The sequence below is a fragment of the Sus scrofa genome, chromosome 12 (assembly GCF_054392235.1).
Source record: "Sus scrofa isolate SSC_HxYL_T2T_F1_AM1 chromosome 12, Sscrofa_HxYL_maternal_Yorkshire_Landrace_v2.0, whole genome shotgun sequence".
Classification (NCBI taxonomy): domain Eukaryota; kingdom Metazoa; phylum Chordata; class Mammalia; order Artiodactyla; family Suidae; genus Sus; species Sus scrofa.
Genome location: NC_139394.1, coordinates 66,690,741 through 66,709,282, shown reverse-complemented (window position 1 = coordinate 66,709,282; position 18,542 = coordinate 66,690,741). Strand labels below are relative to the sequence as shown.

General features: G+C 50.1%; 2 protein-coding genes across 7 annotated transcripts in view; one reads left to right on the top strand and one right to left on the bottom strand.

Annotated features, from left to right (window-relative positions):
- DHRS7B (dehydrogenase/reductase 7B) overlaps positions 1-14,479 on the bottom strand; it is a 31,469-nt gene extending 16,990 nt beyond the window's left edge. For 2 of the 6 annotated variants that reach the window (XR_014821974.1, XM_021068046.2), the window contains exon 1: positions 9,803-9,844. Coding sequence is in view for 2 of the 6 variants with exons in the window: in XM_021068046.2 (XP_020923705.1) it covers positions 9,803-9,822 (20 nt within the window). In the remaining 4 variants the exon portion in view is untranslated. Of the gene's footprint in view, positions 1-68; positions 342-9,538; positions 9,845-11,934; positions 12,128-12,493; positions 12,751-14,049 lie in introns of those variants that run through there. The other 4 variants (XM_084986427.1, XM_084986428.1, XM_021068049.2 and 1 more) reach the window with 4 other exon arrangements.
- A 151-nt stretch (positions 14,480-14,630) lies between these two features.
- The window catches only part of USP22 (ubiquitin specific peptidase 22), a 41,985-nt gene continuing 38,073 nt past the window's right edge, over positions 14,631-18,542 (top strand). The window contains exon 1 of the mRNA XM_084986442.1: positions 14,631-14,969. The gene's annotated coding sequence lies outside the window, so the exon portion shown is untranslated. The remainder of the gene's footprint in view (positions 14,970-18,542) is intronic.

Genomic DNA, 18,542 nt, shown 5'->3' with positions numbered 1-18,542 from the left:
AAAAGAGACATTGAAAGGGCTCTAGAAAGACAAGGGAGAGAGAGAGGGGACCCCTCACTCGTACACACCTGCACTCACAGCACCTGTCTGATGTAACTATTCTGAAGCTCTGGGTCCACTGACGTCGTGCAAATACTCAGAGAAGCTGGGATGCAGTTGTGGCCAATTTCAGCTCTGAGTGCAGGAGCAGCTGCACAGGGTTCCCTAGGGACGGGCAGCTGTGCACATGTCCCTGGAGCAGCTTGCACACAGTCTGTGGGAGTGAGGGAGGCAAAAGTGACCCTGTCCTCCAAAGAGCAGGGCTCTGTGCCCCGTTGCTGCCTGTCACTTCCCAATCTGCTGTGGGGGGCAGGGCAGGGGCGGGGAAGCCACTGTGGCTGCACCTCCACCCCAATGAGGTGAATGCCAGAGGTTTAAAGGGCCAGTGCTGTTTTGTCCTCCCTTCATTTTTTCTTTGAAAGCTGGTAATTAAAGACAAGAACATTCAAAAGCAACTGAAATTATGTATGGGGGAAATTAGAAAGTGACCATGCCCGCCCAGGGGAAGGTACAGCTTTAGAAAAGGCTTGAGAAGACCTCATGTTTATATATCAGGCCTATCCTCGGCACAGAGAGAGGCTAAATAATAATAATAATAATAATAATAATAATAATAATAATAATAATAAATAAAAAAAATAATAATAAAGACAATAACAAAAAATAGCAGATGCCAGGGAATGGAGAAAATCTGATTTTCCAAGTTACCGTATTAGATTCAAATGTACAATGTTCAACAAATCAAAACGCACACAAAGGAGTTCCCGCTGTGGCTCAGTGGTTATATCTGACGAGGAACCATGAGGTTGCGGGTTCGATCCCTGGCCTCGCTCACTGGGTTAAGGATCCGGCCTTGCCGTGAGCTGTGGTGTAGGTCGCAAACGCAGCTCGGATCCCACGTTGCTGTGGCTCTGGCGTAGGCTGGTGGCTACAGCTCTGATTCAACCCCTAGCCTGGGAACTTCCATATGCCGCGGGAGCAGCCCTAGAAAAGGCAAAAAGACAAAACAAAACAAAAACGCACACAAAGTAATGGGAAACCATGGCTTATGCAAAAGAAAAAAACAGCAACAGAAACTGTCCCTGAAAAGGACTTGAAGGTAGTAGGTCTACCCAAAAAAGATATTAAAACAACTGTCTAAAGATGTTCAAAAAACTAAAGAAAGAAGCAGAGTCAAGAAAATAATGTATGAAGAAAAAAGGAAACATCAATAATGAGACAAAACCTAAAAAAGAAACCAAAAGGAAATACGGGAGCCGAAAAGAACAAAACTGAAATGAAGAATTCACTAGAGGGATTCAGAGGCAGACTTGAATAGGAAGAAAAAAGAGTTAGTGAACTTGAAGACAGGACAATGGAAATTATGGAATCTGAGGAACAGAAGAAAAAAGAGATAGAAGAAAAATAAACAGAGCATCAGGGGAGTTCCCTTGTGGCTCAGCAGTAACAAACCCAACTAGTAGCCACAAGAGTGCAGGTTCGATCCCCTGGCACAGTGGGTTAAAGATGCAGCATTGCTGCAGCTGTGGTATAGGTCACATCAGGGACTTAGATTTGGTCCCTGGCCTGGGAACTTCCACATGCTTCAGGTGCAGCAAAAAATGGGGGGGGGGGAAACAATAAGGGAGAAATTAAGGATTACCATCGTTAGGCCGCAAATGAAGTCTCAAATTAGTCTCAATACTTAAAAGACAGATATCAGACAAAGAATCATTGGCAACCACGTGGGGTGAGGTTAGAGATCAATAACAAAAGCAAAACTAGAAAATTCAATTTAAAAACACGCTCTTGGGAGTTCCCACTGTGATGCAATGGGATTGGTGGCGTCTTGAGAGCACTGCGACATAGGTTCAATTCCCAGCCAGAAACCGCAGGTTAAGGATCTGGCATTGCTGTAGCTGCAGCTTAGGTCACAAATGGGGCTCAGATCTGATCCCTGGTCTGGGAACTCCATATGCTGCAGAGAGACCAAAAATGAAAAAACAAAACAAACAAAAACCCCCACACTCAAATTACTAAGATCTGAAAAGAAAGTGAGGGCGTTACTACTGATTCTACAGAAATAAAAAAGTTATAAAAGAGAACTAAGAACACAGTACACCAACAGACTGTATGACCTGGACAAAACGGACACGTTCCTACAAACACAAAACCTACTGAGACTAAATCATGAAGACAGAAAATATAAATAGACTTAGGGCCATTAAGGGAATGCAATCAGTAATCAAAAATCTCAACAGGAGTTCCCGTCGTGGCTGGCGCAGTGGTTAACGAATCTGACTAGGAACCATGAGGTGGCGGGTTCGGTCCCTGGCCTTGCTCAGTGGGTTAACAATCCGGCGTTGCCGTGAGCTGTGGTGTAGGCCGGTGGCTAAAGCTCCAGTTAGACCCTGAGCCTGGGAACCTCCATATGCCACGGGAGCAGCCCAAGAAATGGCAAAATGACAAAAAAGAAAAGAAAAGAAAAATCTCAACAAAGAAAAGTCCTGGACCTGATGGCTTCATTGGAAATTCTACCAAATATTTAAAGAACTAATACCAAACCTTCTGAAACTTCTCCCCAAAACTGAAGAGGCAAGAAACTGTCTAACTCATTCCAGCATTGACACCAAGAAAACACTGAAAGAAAACTACAGGCCAGTAACCCCTTTGAACAGTGACACAAAAATCCTCAACAGAATACTAAAACCAGGAGCTCCCATCGTGGCTCAGAGGAAACAAATCTGACTACTCCGTGAGGACGCAGGTTCGATCCCTGGCCTTACTCCGTGGGTTAAGGCTCCGGCGTTGCCACGAGCTGTGGTGTAGGTCGCAGGCGCGGCTCGGGTCCCGCGTTGCTGTGGCTCTGGTGCAGGCCAGCAACTGTAGCTCTGATTCGACCTCTAGCCTGGGAACGTCCATATGACCTAAAACGCAAAACAAAGCCAAAACCGAACAAACATTAAATGCCAATTTCAAGCAGGCTCACAGCTGAAATTGGATTATTTTAAAATTCTAAGAAATTAGTTTCCTCATGGATTTGGACAAATTATTTACTTCCGTCCACTCTTCTCTCTCTCATACAATTTATTTAAGATGATGGTTCACCCTGAGGTCCCCAAAGTTATTTTGGGGACCGAAGAACGTTACTGTGAAATTTAACCAGGAAATGCCCTTTTCTCTGAAGTGCCTTTTTTTTTTTTTTCTAAAGCAGTTTTTTATAATGCTTCTACTTAAACTTGTGGTGCAGCGATTTTTAAAGCCAGAAATCTCATGGCGCGGACTTCGCAGCTGGAAGGACTGAAGGGAAGGGAGGAGCAATCACTGAGAAAGTTTATCCAGGGCCGGCTTCTAAGCCTGCACTTAAAATAGCCCAGCCCGCGCCCCGTCGCCTGCTCTTGCCAGGCCTTCCAGAGAGCCCCCTGAGGACACAGCTGTGTCTCCTCGGGGCAGGTCCGCAGTGAGCCATCCATCCGCCTATTTATTCCACCAAGCGCTGCCGGCAGATTTAACTTTCCCCAGAGACACGTCCCTCCTTATTTCTCTGAGCCCTTTCAGGCTTAAAAAACCATTTTGCAAATTCCAGAGCCTATATGAAGAGAAAAAAATGTCCTAAATTGAAAATGTCTGTTATTTTTTTTTCTTTTTACAGCCGCGCCTGCAGCATATGGAGGTTCCCAGGCTAGGGGTGGAATGGGAGCTCCAGCTGCCGGCCTCCACCACAGCCACGGCCACGCCGGATCCTTCCCCCACTGAGTGAGGCCCGAGATCGGACCCGCGACCTCACGGTTCCTGGTCAGATTCGCTTTCGCTGCGCCGCGACGGACACTCGCTTTATTTTCACCATGTTCACTGTTAAGAGTGTGTAACCGCACGAAGACCATTGCTTTTAAAACCGCACTGGAGCTCCCTGGTGGCCCAGCTGTTAAGGACCCGGCACTGTCACTGCTGTGGTGCAGGTTCAGTGCCTGACCTGGGAACTTGGGCATGCCACGAGTGTGGCCAAAAATAAATAAATTAAAAAAACAAAACGCATTTAAACCAGAAAGTCAATAAACGCTGTAAAATAACAAAGATCTTTCTGGTCATATTAGCATTAATAAGCTTAGCCACGAAGGAGGCAAAGGCAAACACATTTTAAAGTCAAATTTACAGGAGTCCCCATGGGGCCCAGCAGGTTAAAACTCAACATGGTATCTGTGAGGATGCAGGTTCAATCCCTGGCCTTGCTCAGTGGGTTAAGGATCTGGCGTTGGTGCAGCCTGCAGCTCTGGTTGCAGATGCAGCTCATCTGGCGTTGCTGTGGCTGTGGTGTGGTCCTCAGCTACAGCTCCAATCTGACCCCTAGCCTGGGAACTTTTATATGCGGCAGATGGGGCCTTAAAAATAAATAAATAGGAGTTCCCGTCGTGGCGCAGTGGTTAACGAATCCGACTAGGAACCATGAGGTTGCGGGTTCGGTCCCTGCCCTTGCTCAGTGGGTTGACGATCCGGCGTTGCCGTGAGCTGTGGTGTAGGCTGCAGACGCAGCTCGGATCCCGCGTTGCTGTGGCTCTGGTGTAGGCCGGTGGCTACAGCTCTGATTCAACCCCTAGCCTGGGAACCTCCATATGCCGCGGGAGCGGCCCAAGAAATAGCAACAACAACAACAACAACAAAAAGCCAAAAGACAAAAACAAAAAAACAAAACAAAACAAAAAAAATAAATAAATAAATACATAGAGTAGTCAAATTTGTCAGTCAGGAAATGCAAGATTTAAGTTTCTTTCCGCCAAGTTGACAAAACACTGATGGTGAAACTGGGCAATGGCTACCCGGGAATTTGCTCTACTTTTGCGTATCTGTGAACACGTCTATAATCTTTCAGGCTCAACTTTGCTAAAATACGGTTGGAAAAGGGAATAATTAGTATCAAACCTGCAAAATAAAATTGGCTTAAAATTACCACCAAATAAGAGTTCCCATTGTGGCACAGGAAATGAATCTGACTCGTATCCCTTAGTCGACGGGGGTTCGATCTCTGGCTTTGCACATTGGGTCAAGGATCCAGCGCTGCTGTGAGCTGTGGTGTAGGTCACAGATGTGGCTCGGATCCCGAGTTGCTGTGGCTACGGTGTAGGCCGGCAGCTGTAGCTCTGATTTGACCCCTAGCCTGGGAACGTGCATATGCCACAGGTGCGGCCCTAAAATGGAAAAAAAAAAAAAAAGGAAAAATCAAAAACCACCAACTAGAACACCAAGAGGAACAAATGGGCCAACGTCCAGTTTCAGCGGCATCTGCGTGGGGCGGCAGGTAGGTCGGGGTCCTGACTGGGTCCCTTGGGGGCACCTGAGACCAGGCGACGACCGAGCTGATCACCAGGTGTTCCAGGCCTCCCTCCCCAGCATAGTCCAGAGCGCCCTGGCCCGAGCCACGTCCACGCACGGCAGCGGAGTCACTCACGGCCTCAGGAGCACCCGTGAAAGCGCAGCTCCAGGGCCTCACCCACCACAGACCCTTGAATCGGTAATTCCAGAAAGGAGGAGACCTGGGCATCTGGACGCTTCGCACCGTCCTCTGATGATCTCAAGGTGCAGAAGCCCCTGAAGATCTCTGTAGCTGTTGACCGGGCCATGTGCCACCCTCCGTGCCCTGGGGCAGAACGGCCTCTCGCCCAGCCTCCCTCGACCGGGGGCCGGGAGCAGCCCCCTGGAAGGCCCCCACCCCCCTCGAGGCCCAAGCTCATCCCCGCGCCTGGCTGGAAACCACGGGTCCCTGAGGCAGCCCCAGGCTCCCGCACCCCGAGCCACGCTGCACCTGCCGTTCCCGACCCTCTCCCTCCGCAGCCGGGCTCCGCCACCCAGCGGTCCGCTGGGTCGGTCCCCAGCAAAGCCCCTGCATCCTCCACCTCTGCTCCCAGAGGCCCTCTCCCCTGGCGCCCCCAGCGGGTCGGGCTCCACCTGGGCACGGACCTCCCCTTCGCACCCTGCAGTCCAGCACGAGGGGGCGGGCGGTCATCTCTGCCGGGCGGTCATCTCTGCGCTTCCCGACGTCCCCTCCTCCCCAAAGTCACTCGGCTGCGACGCTGCGACGCTGTCAGACGGCGTCGCCCACTCCTCCTCGCGACCACCTGCCTTCCTCTTGGTCGCCTCCCCCACAGTTGCTAGAGGACTGTGAGCTACTGACCCACTGTCACACCCCCTGGCAGCATAACTCTTGGCAACTGGCTATTCACTGGGGAGCTTCCTCCGTGGCTCTCAGGTCTGTGACCTCCCTCCTCCACCACCTCGTCCACCCCCTGAGCCACTCGTTCCCGTCCCACCCGGGACTGTCACTCCCAGTGACAGCAGCCCTTTATCAAACTTCTGCTCGGGCCACGGCTCATCGCCTTTGGCATTTATTGTCAGATATGCTACCTCTAAATATGTTACAAAGCCGATAATGAAATAATAACGGCTTTAACACAATCTCACAACTGTCACAAAAGTTAAAGACAGATGAAAAAAATGTATTTATACAATCTGGTTCACCTGCCCACAAATTAGCCATGCCCAGTGCTCCTGAGGCCCACCCGGGGTTACAAGGACTGCCCTCAGTATTTCTCGAAAGGTAAGCCTGCAGTCAGTAGGCGACCTCAGTCGTTGTTTGCGGCAAGTACCTTTGCTTTCCCTGTATTTTATTTTATTTGCTTTTTAAGGGCGCACCTGCAGCATATGCAGGTTCCCAGGTGAGGGGTTGAATCGGAGCTGCAGCTGCTGGCCTACAGCACAGCCTCGGCAACGCAGGATCCGAGTCACATCTCTGACCTACATCATAGCTCACGGCAACACCAGATCCTTAACCCACTAAGCGAGGCCTGGGATTGAACCCGCAACCTCATGATTCCTAGTCAGATTCGCTTCCGCTGCGCCACGACAGGAACTCCTCGAAGGATAGTTTTAGATACAAAATTCAGAATTCTGGGTTGGCAGTTTTTTCTCTGAATAGATAATTTCACTGTTTTGGGGCTGCTATTGTTTTTTCAATTATTCAATCAATAAACTCTATTTTCTAGAGTAACTTTAGGATCACAGAAAAAGCGAGTCAAGTACAGAGTTCCCGACGCCCACTCCCCCACCCACACAGCCTCCCCCGCCACCACGCCTCCCATCACAGAGCTGCACTAGTGACAACCAATGAGCCCACGTCATAACCATCCCAAATCCGTGGTTTATGTGAAGCTTCACTGCTGGGGACACTATGGGCTTTGAAAAACGTAGAATGAGGGCGTTCCCGCTGCGGCGCAGCGGAAAGGAATCTGACTAGGAACCATGAGGTTGCGGGTTCAATCCCTGGCCTCGCTCAGTGGGTCAAGGGTCTGGTGTTGCCGTGAGCTGTGGTGCAGGCTGGCAGCTGTAGCTCCAGTTGGACCCCTAGCCTGGGAACCTCCATGTGCTGCCGGTGCGGCCCTAAAAAAGCAAAAAAGAAAAAGGAAAAATGTAGAACGACATGTGACCAAAGAGAACAGCTTCACGGCCCTAAATGTCCCCTGTCCTCTGCCTAATCATTTCTGCCAGCCTACACCACAGCCACAGCAACGCCAGATCCAAGCCTCATCTGCAACCTACACCACAGAGCACGGCAACGCCAGATCGTCAACCCACTGAGTGAGGCCAGGGATCGAACCCACAACCTCATGGTTCCTCGTCGGATGTGTTTCTGCTGCACCATGACAGGAGTTCCCCTCTTCTGATTTAACCTGGCAAGATATCTATGCTATGCTCAGCTCTACTCTCTCCCCCAAAGGAACGAATCTGGCTGGCAGCCCAAGCCCATGCAGACACCTTACATACTCAAGACCCCACTAACGATCCAGTAAACTCTACTGTCCTTCATGTGGAGCCTAATTGGAACGAGCAGGTAGACTCCCCAGACACAGGAGAGGCCACTTTATCTCTTGCCTAATAGAAGGGATATGGACGTCCTCATTAAAAATAGTTAATTATGGGAAGTTCCCATTGTGGCTCAGTGGTAACGAGCCCAACTAGTATCCATGAGAATGTGGGTTTGGGCCCTGGCCTCACTCAGTGGGTTCAGGATCCGGCATTGTGGTGAGCTGTGGTGTAGGTTGCAGACGCAGCTTGGATCTCATGTTGCTGTTGCTGTGGAGTAGGCCAACAGCTGTACTCCGATTCGACCCCTAGCCAAGGAACTTCCCTATGCCTTGACTGCAAGACTAAAAAGGAAAAAAAAAAAAAAAAAAGTTAATTATGATAAAATCAGAGGAGTAATACAAGAACCCCCCCCAACATCCAGCCCTTTTATGTCCAGGCTTACAGAGTCTATTCCTAGGTATACTACCCTAAATATAGGCAGTAAAAATAAATAAATAAAATAAATAAATAAATAAATAAATAGGGAAAGAAGTCTTTTCCAAACCCTCATCCTCGTGGTTACCAGTCAGGTTCATTACCAATGAGCCACAATGGGAACTCCTCTATCTACCACTTCTCTAGAAACTGACTTCCTCTTTGTTTTCCCCACACACAGGCTGAAAGAAGAAAAACACACGTCTTTGTAATTCCACTAAGAAGAGCAAATTTTGGGGGGTATTGGCCATGCATGTAGCAGCTCGAAGTTCCCAGGCCAGGGACAGAAACTGCGCCACAGCAGCAACCCAATCTGCTGCAGTGACGACGCTGCATCCTTAACCCATTGCACCACAAGAGAACTCTGAGAAGTATCATGTTCAAGAAACATACGTGTATATGACGCCCAAAAGTTATTTTAAAAATAAATTGTCAGGAGTTCCCGTTGTGGTTCAGTGTTTAGCAAATCCGATTAGGAACCATGAGGTTGCGGGTTCAATCCCTGGCCTTGCTCAGTGGGTTAAGGATCTGGGGTTGCTGTGAGCTGTGGTGTAGGTTGCCGACGCAGCTCGGATCCCGCATTGCTGTGGCTCTGGTGTAGGCTGGTGGCTACAGCTCTGATTCGACCCTGAGCCTAGGAACCTCCATATGCCTCGGGAGCGGCCCTAGAAAAGGCAAAAAAAGAAAATAATAATAAAAACTGCTAGGAGTTCCCCGGCGGCCTAGCGTTTAAGGACCCGGGGTTGTCACTGCTGTGGCGCAGTGACAGGATGGGATCCTGGGCCTGGGAACTTCTGGCATGCCTCGGCGCGGCTGAAAAGCTAACAAACAAAAAAGTAGCTAGTCAACTGTCAAATCACTGTAGGAAAGGGAACTGAAGAAAGGCTCTATGGGTAGGACCATTTGTTGACTACCTATTCTGTGCCACACGCTAGCTGAGTATGGTCCACGCGCCACGCGCAATCTCATTACGCGTCACGACAGTCTCAGGAGTGGACGCATCATTCCCAAAGTTACAGTTCAGGACGCAAGCCCAAGCAGCACAGCTCGGGAAGTGGCAGAGCCAGGGCGGGAGGAGTAAGAGATCCACAGTGGCTACCCCTGCCCTGCTTCCGAAAAGAGAGTACCTGCTTCCCTAACTCTGAACCCTGACAGGTGCTGCCAGCCTGCACGGGGCGGGGCTGACACGCACCGAGGAGAGTCGGGGAAACTGGGTCCACCGCCTGCCTACACCCACTTGCAGCGGCGCAAACCGAGGCTCACAGCTCAGCGAAGGAGCAGCTCCCCAACCAGAAAACGCCAAGCCGGACTCCGGAGCAAGGGCCCGAGCTGGGCCCACCGAGGAAGGCTCTCTGGGCTTCGGCCTCTCCACCGCTTCTCTACGCTCAGCACGCGAGATGCGCTCGAGCCGGACTCGCCGCGCCGCTGGCCACGGCGGTGTCTCCGACAGCCTTACCTGGTAGCTGCGGAGACCATGGCGAGTCAGCTCCATCGTCCCGCCTCGCCCGTGACGTATTTTCCCTTCGCCCAGCCAGGCGGTTCCGTCCAATCCCAGCCCTGGGGGTGCGCATGCGCGTCGGGAGTACACACGCCCCGCCCTGTAAGGCGCAGGTAGCTAGGGCTGCGCGCTGAGGTTTGAGCAGCGTCCTCTCACGTCAGTGCTGCCCCTCAGTCTTCCGGGGAGAAATGGGGAACGTCGTCTCGGAGTTCCGCGAAGGGGAACTCGTGGGGGGTGCAGGTGACACCAAGATGGAGAATGTACTTTGCTTCATATAAAACTATAATTAAAGCCTGTGATATTGGCACAAAGGTGAATTAAAAGTCAGTGGGGAGTTCCCATTGCGGCTCAGTGCGTTAACAAGCCAACTAGTATCCATGAAGCCACGCTCAGGGGTTAAGGGTCCGGCGTCGTGCTTTGGCGTAGGTCACAGTCGCAGCTCCAATCTCATGTTGCTGTGGCTGTGGCCTTAAGCCGGCAGCTGCAGTTCCAATTGGCCCCTAGCCTGGGAACTTCCATGTGCCCGAGGTGCAGCCCTAAAACACAAACCTAAAGAAAGCTCTAGAAGAGTTTCCTGGAGGCTTAGCAGTTAAGGATCCAACGTTGTCACTGCTGTGGCTTAGGTAGCTGCTCTTGCTCAAGTGTGATCTCTGGCCCAGGAACTCCCACACGCTGTGGATGCAGCCAAAAAAAAAAAAATCAAAATGAAATCCGAAAATGTTCAAGTAACAGAAAGGTACGAAAAACTAAACTGAAAAACAGAAAGCAGAAAATAAAAAATGACACACTTAAACCATAACTTATTAATAATTACATTAAGGAGTTCCCTTGTGGCTTAATGAGTTAATAAGCATCTGGTGTCGTCACTTCTGTGACTGGTCACTGCTATGATGCAGGTTTGATCCCTGGTCTGGGAACTTCCACATGCCAAGGGTGCAGCCAAAAAGAAAAACAACAATTACAATACTAAAAGAAAAAAAAAGAGAGATTGGAAGAGTGGATAAAAATGATATAATTCAACTCATTTGCTGTGCAAAGACCCTGTTAGTGGGCTGCAAAAACTAACTACAGAGTAGTAGAAAATCTTTGAAAATCACTTATCTGAAAAAGGATTCATATCCAAATTACATAAAGAACTCAAAACTCAATAGTAGGAGTTCCCATTGTGGTGCAGCAGAAACAAACCCGACTAGAAACCATGAGGTTGTGGGTTCAATCCCTGGCCTCACTCAGTGGGTCAAGGATCCGGCATTGTGGTGAGCTGTGTTGTAGGTCACAGATGCGGCTCAGATCTGGCACTGCTGTGGCTGTGGTGTAAGCCATCAGCTACAGCTCCGATTCAGCCCCTAGCCTGGGAATTTCCTTATGCTGCAGGTATGTCCCTAAAAAGACAAAAAAAAAAAAAAAAAAAAAAAAAAGGCGACAATACCAAATGCTAGACAGGCTGCGGAGGAAGTGCGTTTCTCTTGCATTACTCGTGGGAATATAAAACAGTACAGACACTTTGGAAAACAATTTGACAGTTTCTAAAAACAAAACAACTAAACATCCAACCTACTAATTACATTTATCCCAAAGAAATGGAAACGGAGGAACAGACCAAAACCTGAACACAGTTGTTCACAGAAACTTTATTTGTAACAGACAAAAACTTGGGAGCAAGCCAAAATGTCCCTCTTGCTTGAACAAACTGTGGTACATCCTGAGCATGGACTATGAGTCAGGGAAGACAAGGAAAGATGTACTGATACACGCAACAGCTTGGATGGTCTCAGGAACACTGCGATGAGGGGAAAAGTCAGCTGCAAAAGGTCACATACATAGGTTTCCATTGATATAACATCCTTGTAGTGACAGATTAATGGTCAAAGGGGGTTAGGAATGTGGGGAGGGGAGTGACTGCAAAGGGACAGTAGGATGGAGGTCCTTGTAAGACAGGATAGCTCTGCATCTTGACTGCATTGGTGGCTACGAATCTACACACACACACACACACACACACACACACACACACACACACACACACACCCCACCCATGCACTGCTGGGTTCCTGGCTTTGACCATGTAATGTAATCATGCTGTATACTACCTTTGCAACTTTGGGGAGTCCATAATTCATTCAGCCTGAGCTGGAGACAATCAAGTGTGAGACCAAAGGCAGCAACAGTTGTGAAACACAATGTACGGTCCTGAGTTCCTGTTCCGTACATTGTAGTTGTAGCTTTCATTGCTCTCTGAGGTGGAACTGTTGCAAGAATACAAAGTGGCACAACCGTGCTTTCCTGAGGAGGACAAAAAAGAAAAGAGTTTTCCAGGCTAAACCTGCAGCTCTAAGGAGACCTTGTCTTTAGGGACAGGAACTCGGACATGACCCGACCCCCACCCGCACCCTGTGAGTCTTTTGGTAAAGCCTGCTTCCTCCTGATGGGTGCTCTGTGTGATGCTGCTTGGAGCTGGGAGATGATTCCAAGGCCTCCCCCCCAGGAGCTGGCACAGCTACTAAATATCACACAGCACTTCCGGTCTCCTTCCTCCCGCTCAGTGTTAGGCCAAGGTTACTAATGGTCAGAAGAACCACAGGGAGGAGGTGATGGTTGAAGAAGGCTGTTGCCGCGGGGCCAGAGAGCCCGAAGCTGAGACATACACACCTGCTGTTATTTGTCATTCCCGGGAAGGTTCCTGGACGGAAGGGGACTTTTACCGCTACTCAAACGTAGAAAAGCAAGTGCTTGGGGTTCCCACGGTGGCACAATGGGATCGTTGGCGTCTCTGGAGCTCTGGGGCACAGGTTTAATTTCTGGTCTGGCACAGGGGTTAAGGATCTGGCATTGCTGCAGTTGTAGCTCAGATTCGATCCCTGGCCCAGGAACCTCCACATGCCACAGGGGTGATTGAAAAAGAAAAACTAAAAAAAAAAAAAAAAAGGAAATAAAAATTAAATGTCTTGTAGTGTTCTATTGCCTGTTCTAACAAATAATATCTATGCAGTATTTCTTCAAATCCTTAATCAACTATCAGATGGAAGAAACATTTTATTGGTATTATTATTGTTATTTTATAACCGCACCCGCAGCATATGGAAGTTCCCCGACCAGGGACGGAATCTGAGCCACGGCTGTGAACCACACTGCAGCTGCAGCAACCCCAGATCCTTTAACCCACCGTGCCAGATCCGGGATCGAACGTGCAACCTGCGCTGCGACCCGAGCCAGTACAGTCCAATTCTTAACACACTGTACCACGCAGGAACTCCGAGACATTTTAATAAAACTGATTTTTCCACAGGAGGCGGGGGGCCTCTGGGGCTAGCACAAAGACAATACTAGCTACCAGTGGCTCTTTAAATGTAAATTCATCAAAACAAAATTTTTAAAAATTCAGTTCCTCAGTCACATAAGCCACACTTTAAGCCACACGGAGGTAGAACATTTCTACGCCCTCAGAACGTTCAGCAGGATGAGCCAGGTGAGGCACGTTAACCCCGACAGGGCGCCTGTCTGTAGGCCTTCCCTTCGCCAAGCGTTTCTACCCCTGTCGAAGAAACTGTGTGTCAGACAGAGGGAAAGAATTAGCCGTCAGGAGTTCCCGTTGTGGCTCAGCAGTAATGAACCCTACTAGTACCCGTGAAGGCGCGGGCAGATCCCTGGCCCTGCTCAGTGGGTAAAGGACCCGGTGTTGGTTTCAATAACCTTCTGTTGAGGAAAACCTAAGACAAGGAACTTTAAAGCCTCATACCTCGATCTGTGTCTACACAGTCTTGATTCCGCCTTGCAATTTAGGTACTGATGTTGGAAGTGAGGGGCTCCTATCTACAAACTGAATCGGGATGACAGATTATTCGGAGGCAAAGGCTTTGGGATCCAAATGTCACCTGGTGTATTACTGGATGCGGACAGAGGGTGGCAGTCCTCTTAACTGAGGGACAGGAAACGCCCGCTGCCTGGAATTTATTTAAAGTGATTTTCTTTCCTCACTCTAGGTTTCCTGGTCAGTATAAAGTGGATACTGTCCTCCTGGTAATTGGTGGGGAATCAGATATCACTCCCCCCTCCCCACAGCGGCACTCCTGGCACAAAGTTCCCCGGCCAGGGATCGAATCCCAGCAGCAACCTGAGCCGCCGCACAGACCACACCGGATCCTTAACCCGCTGCGCTACAGCGGGAACTCCAGATGTCACAGTTTTGATCCCGATGAGTTACTCACTTTTCTCCTTTTTCTCCTTGAACAGTTAGCGGAGAAATGCGAATTTTGCCCCCATCCAGGGAGGCAGCCCCTTCCGGCAGGCGCTCTCAACTGGGGCAGCCCCCAAAGACCGAAACTGCCGCGGGAGCTTCGAGAAGCGCCGAAGGATTGGGCGTGGGTCTGGGTGGCGGCCGAGGCCCCAGATCCACGGCCCGCCCGCAGGAATCATGGCCTCCCCCGCCTTGTAGTCTACGGTCCCCGCACCGCGCGTCTGTCTGCCGGTTCGGACCCTCGACTGTCAATCGAGAGGTCCCGCCAGGTCCAGAAAGAAGAAAAGACGGGAGGAGGCTGACGGTTCCCGGCGTCCAGTCCTGTGAAGCTGCGGGTTACTCCCCGCTCCTTCCTCTCCGCAAAAATCCCTCCTTTCGCCGTAACACGCCTCCCCCGCCGCACGGACGGGAGACCCACCGGCCCTGCAGCTCGCCCCGCCCACAGGGGAGGCACTTCCGGAGCCCGCTGCCGGCCGGGGCCAATGAGACGTCAGCAGGCTGCGACCACTTCCGGCGTCCTGCCAGCGGGGCGCCCCCGGCCTGAGACTCCCTGGAAGCCTCGTCCGCGAGTCGCGGACTCGGGGCCCGGAGGGCGGCGGGAGGTCCTGCGCTGCGGTGCGGCTATAGCGCCCGCGCTCCCCGCGGAAGAACCGCCGAGTCGAGCGCTGAAGGTGTGGCCCACCAGCAGGAGTGTCAGAACGTGCCGAGCCGCTCGAGTCGGAGTCGCCAGAACCCCCGGAAGACGAGCCGTTCACCGGCAGGCCAACTGGGGCTTCTTCGTGTAGTGGACTGTCAGCCAAGCGTCGGGAACGCAGTGTCGTGGGTGTGCGGCTGACCGGGTGAGGAGGATCTTTCACAGAGACCGTGCCCCTCCGTGGAGTCCAGGAACAGGTGCTGGAGGCGACGGAGGCCGAGGCAGTGGTTCCCTGGGCGGGTGTGGTGATGGGGCAGGGGGCACTGTGGGCGGGGATGGGGATTCGCCTACGTCTTCATCTGGGGGTAGTTAAGTGGGTGTCTGCATTCGTAAAAATTCTTCACGTTTCTACCCTTAAGATTAGTGCACTTCACTGCGTTACAATACACCTCCAAAAAAGTGAAGGTGGTAACACTTCATCCTTGAGTCCGTATTTCCCCATGAGCTCCAAAATCACGCCACCAAGTTTTAGTGTAAATTCTCTGCTTTTGTTATAATCGAATCTCCTTTTTTTTTTTTTAGTTTGTTTTTGTTTTTTGTTTCTGGCTGCCCCTGCAGCATGTGGAAATTCCCTGGCCAGGGATGGAACCTGGCCCGTGACCCACACCACAGCAGTGACCCACGCCACAGCAGTGATAACACAGGATCTTTAACCTACTGAGCCACCAGGGCACTCCCGAAATCTTATTTTCTAATACATTGCTCCCTATCATCTTCAGGCCGAAGCACATACTTTTTTGATGAGTAATGTAATCTTGTGGTTAAAGGAGCAGTTGCAGGTTCAATCCCTGGCCTCGCTCAGTGGGTTAAGGATCTGGCGTCGCCCTGAGCTGTGGTGTAGGTTGCAGATGCGGCTCGGATCCTGCGTTGCTGTGGCTCTGGTGTAGGGCAGCAGCTAAAGCTCCAATTTGCCCCGTAGCCTGGGAACTTCCATATGCTGCAGCCAGTGTCAGCAATCGGTATTTCCAGGATGAATCCAGAGCCAGCCTTCCCCCTGAAACCATAAGAGATCCTGAAAGAGACCAAGCTCGTCAGCCCCTTGACCATGAGGACTTGTGACACAGCAGTAGATGACCAGGACAGCTGTAACGGGCACTCCTTCCCACCCTCTCTTTCCCTATCTGGATAACTCTTGTTTTTTGTTTTGCGAGGTTCGGCTCTAATCACCACCTCTGGGAAGCCTTCTCTGACCTCTAAGGCGGGGTGAGGGGCCGTCCTCTGGACTTCTGAGCCCCTGTGCATCCCTCCAGGGCCTATGTCACTATCTGATGTCCCCATCCAAACTTGCATGGGCAGTGACTGTATTTTTCATCTTACCAGTGGCTAGGACAAAGCTAGAAAAGAAAATAGGGGTTGGTCAATTATGTGGAAGAAACTACTTCCTTAGCAGAGCAGGGGCTAAGCAGTCAAGCAGTGGCCGGAACATGGCAGAGAGAGTCAAAGTGGGCTTAGGCAAGCCTGGTTTCTTATCCCAGCCGGGCAGCCTCAGGCAGGTCACCAAACTTTTCTGTGTCCAGTTTCTGGAACACGATGATGTTATTGGTGCTGTCAAAGAAAAAGTCTCAAAAAAAAAGAGTTCCCGTCGTGGCTCAGTGGTTAACAAATCCAACTAGAAACCATGAGGTTGGGGGTTCCATCCCTGGCCTTGCTCAGTGGGTTAAGGATCTGGCGTTGCAGTGAGCTGTGGTGTAGGTTGCAGACACAGCTCAGATCGCAGATGTGGCTCAGATCTGGCATTGCTGTGACTCTGGTGTAGGCTGGCAGCTGTAGCTCCAATTATACCCCTAGCCTGGGAACCTCCATATGCCACGGGTGCAGCCCCAGAAAAGACAAAAAAAAAAAAAAAAAAAAAAGAAAAAAGAAAGAAAGAAGGAAAGAAAAAGTCTCACGAACAAGTTCTGAGCACTGAGTGAAAGTGTCCATTTGCCAGGCATGCATGTGAAGTCTGCCTTTCAGAAAAACTGGTCAGCAGCTGAAAAGAGATGGTGGGTGTAGTTCAGATCATGATATACAAGTCTTCAATTCTGACTGGGTAATGTGTCTTTTTGATGAAAACCAGGAATTCCTCTTTTTTTTTTTTTTTTGGTCATTTTAGGGCTGCACCCACGGCCTATGGAGGTTCTGAGCCAAGGGGTTAAATCGGAGCTGCAGCTGCTGGCCTACACTGCAGCTCACAGCAACACCAGATCCTTAACCCACTGAGCAGGTCCACATATAGATACTAGGCAGGTTCATTACTGCTGAGGCACAATATAAACTCCCAGGAATTCCTCTTTTATTAATAAAAAACAAGACATGGTTTATCTATAGATGCGAAGCTTTTGAAGTTTGTACTTCAAGGCTTTTTGTAGTTCTTTCTAGTTTATAGTTATCTTTTCAATAACTCCTATTTTTATTTTTAATTTATACTTTTTTTTTTTTGTCTTTTTAGGGCCTCAAACCTGCGTCCTCATGGATACTAGTCAAATTTGTTTCCCCTGAGCCAGGACAGGAACTCCCTTCAAGGATATTTGTTTGTTTGATTCTTTCTGCTTTTTTGTTTTTTCTAGGGCCACACCCACAGCGTGTGGAGGTTCGCAAGCTAGGGGTCCAGTCGGAGCTGTCGCCGCCAGCCTATACCACAGCCACAGCCACGCAGGATCTGAGCTGCATCTGCACCCTACACCACAGCTCGCAGCAACACTGGATCCCCAACCCACTGAACCAGGCCAGGGATCGAATTGCAACCTCATGGTTCCTAGTCAGGTTCATTAACCACTGAGCCATGACAGGAACTCTGCTTCAAGGATATTTGGAAGCATCTATATTTATGGCCCATCTCAGAATGCAAAAGGTTTTTAAAAATGTAAACCTCTTTGCCTTTTGGAGTGTAAATATTTGGGGGCTTAAGAGTCTGATGCATCTGTGTGCGACAGAGCTGGTCTCAGCAGGCACCTCACTGGGCTCTCATGAGGGGATTTCTTTCACGGAACCGTCTTTGGTATGTAGCAGGTGTTCGTAGGTGTTAGTCATTGCCGTTACTGTCTGTATCACTGCCATCATCAAAGCCTGACAAGGCAAGGCTTCCAGGCCTCGCACTGCCATGAAAGAGTTGGGCGGAGCAAGGCCTGTGCGTTGGGTCTCTGAGCCTCACTTCCTGAGTGGGCAACATGAAAATTGATGCCCGCTTCAAGGGTTGCTGTGACCGTTACACCAGTGTGGATGGGAAAGCAGTTGTTTCAAGAAGCATCAAAGGTTAATAACACCTGGAACGTTTTCCAGAAGAAAGTTAAATACAGGATGGCCTGATGCGTTCCCCACAGGGTGTACTCTTTGCTTCCGTTTCATTCGTGTTCAACAAGATGCGCGTTCAGGCCATGCTCCATTTCTGCAGCAAAAAAGGCACTTTGCAGCTATATTCTTTGCACGTGATGCTGAGTAGTATTTCAGAGCCAGGCCTTAGAAACTTCAAGGCCTGGGAGTTCCTTCGTGGCTCTGGTTAACGAACCCGACTAGGATCCGTGAGGACTCAGGTTTGATCCCTGGCCTTGCTCAGTGGGTTAAGGATCTGGCATTGCTATGAGCTGTGGTGTAGGTCACAGACATGGCTTGGATCCCATCATTTTGCTGTGGCTGTGGCATAGGGTGGCAGCTGCAGCTCCAATTTGACCCCTATCTTGGGAACTTCCATATGCCTCTGGTATGGCCCTAAAAAGACCAAAAAAAAATTAGCAAAGGAGTTCCTGCTGCAGTGCAATGAGATTTAAGTGTCTGTAGCACCAGGACACAGG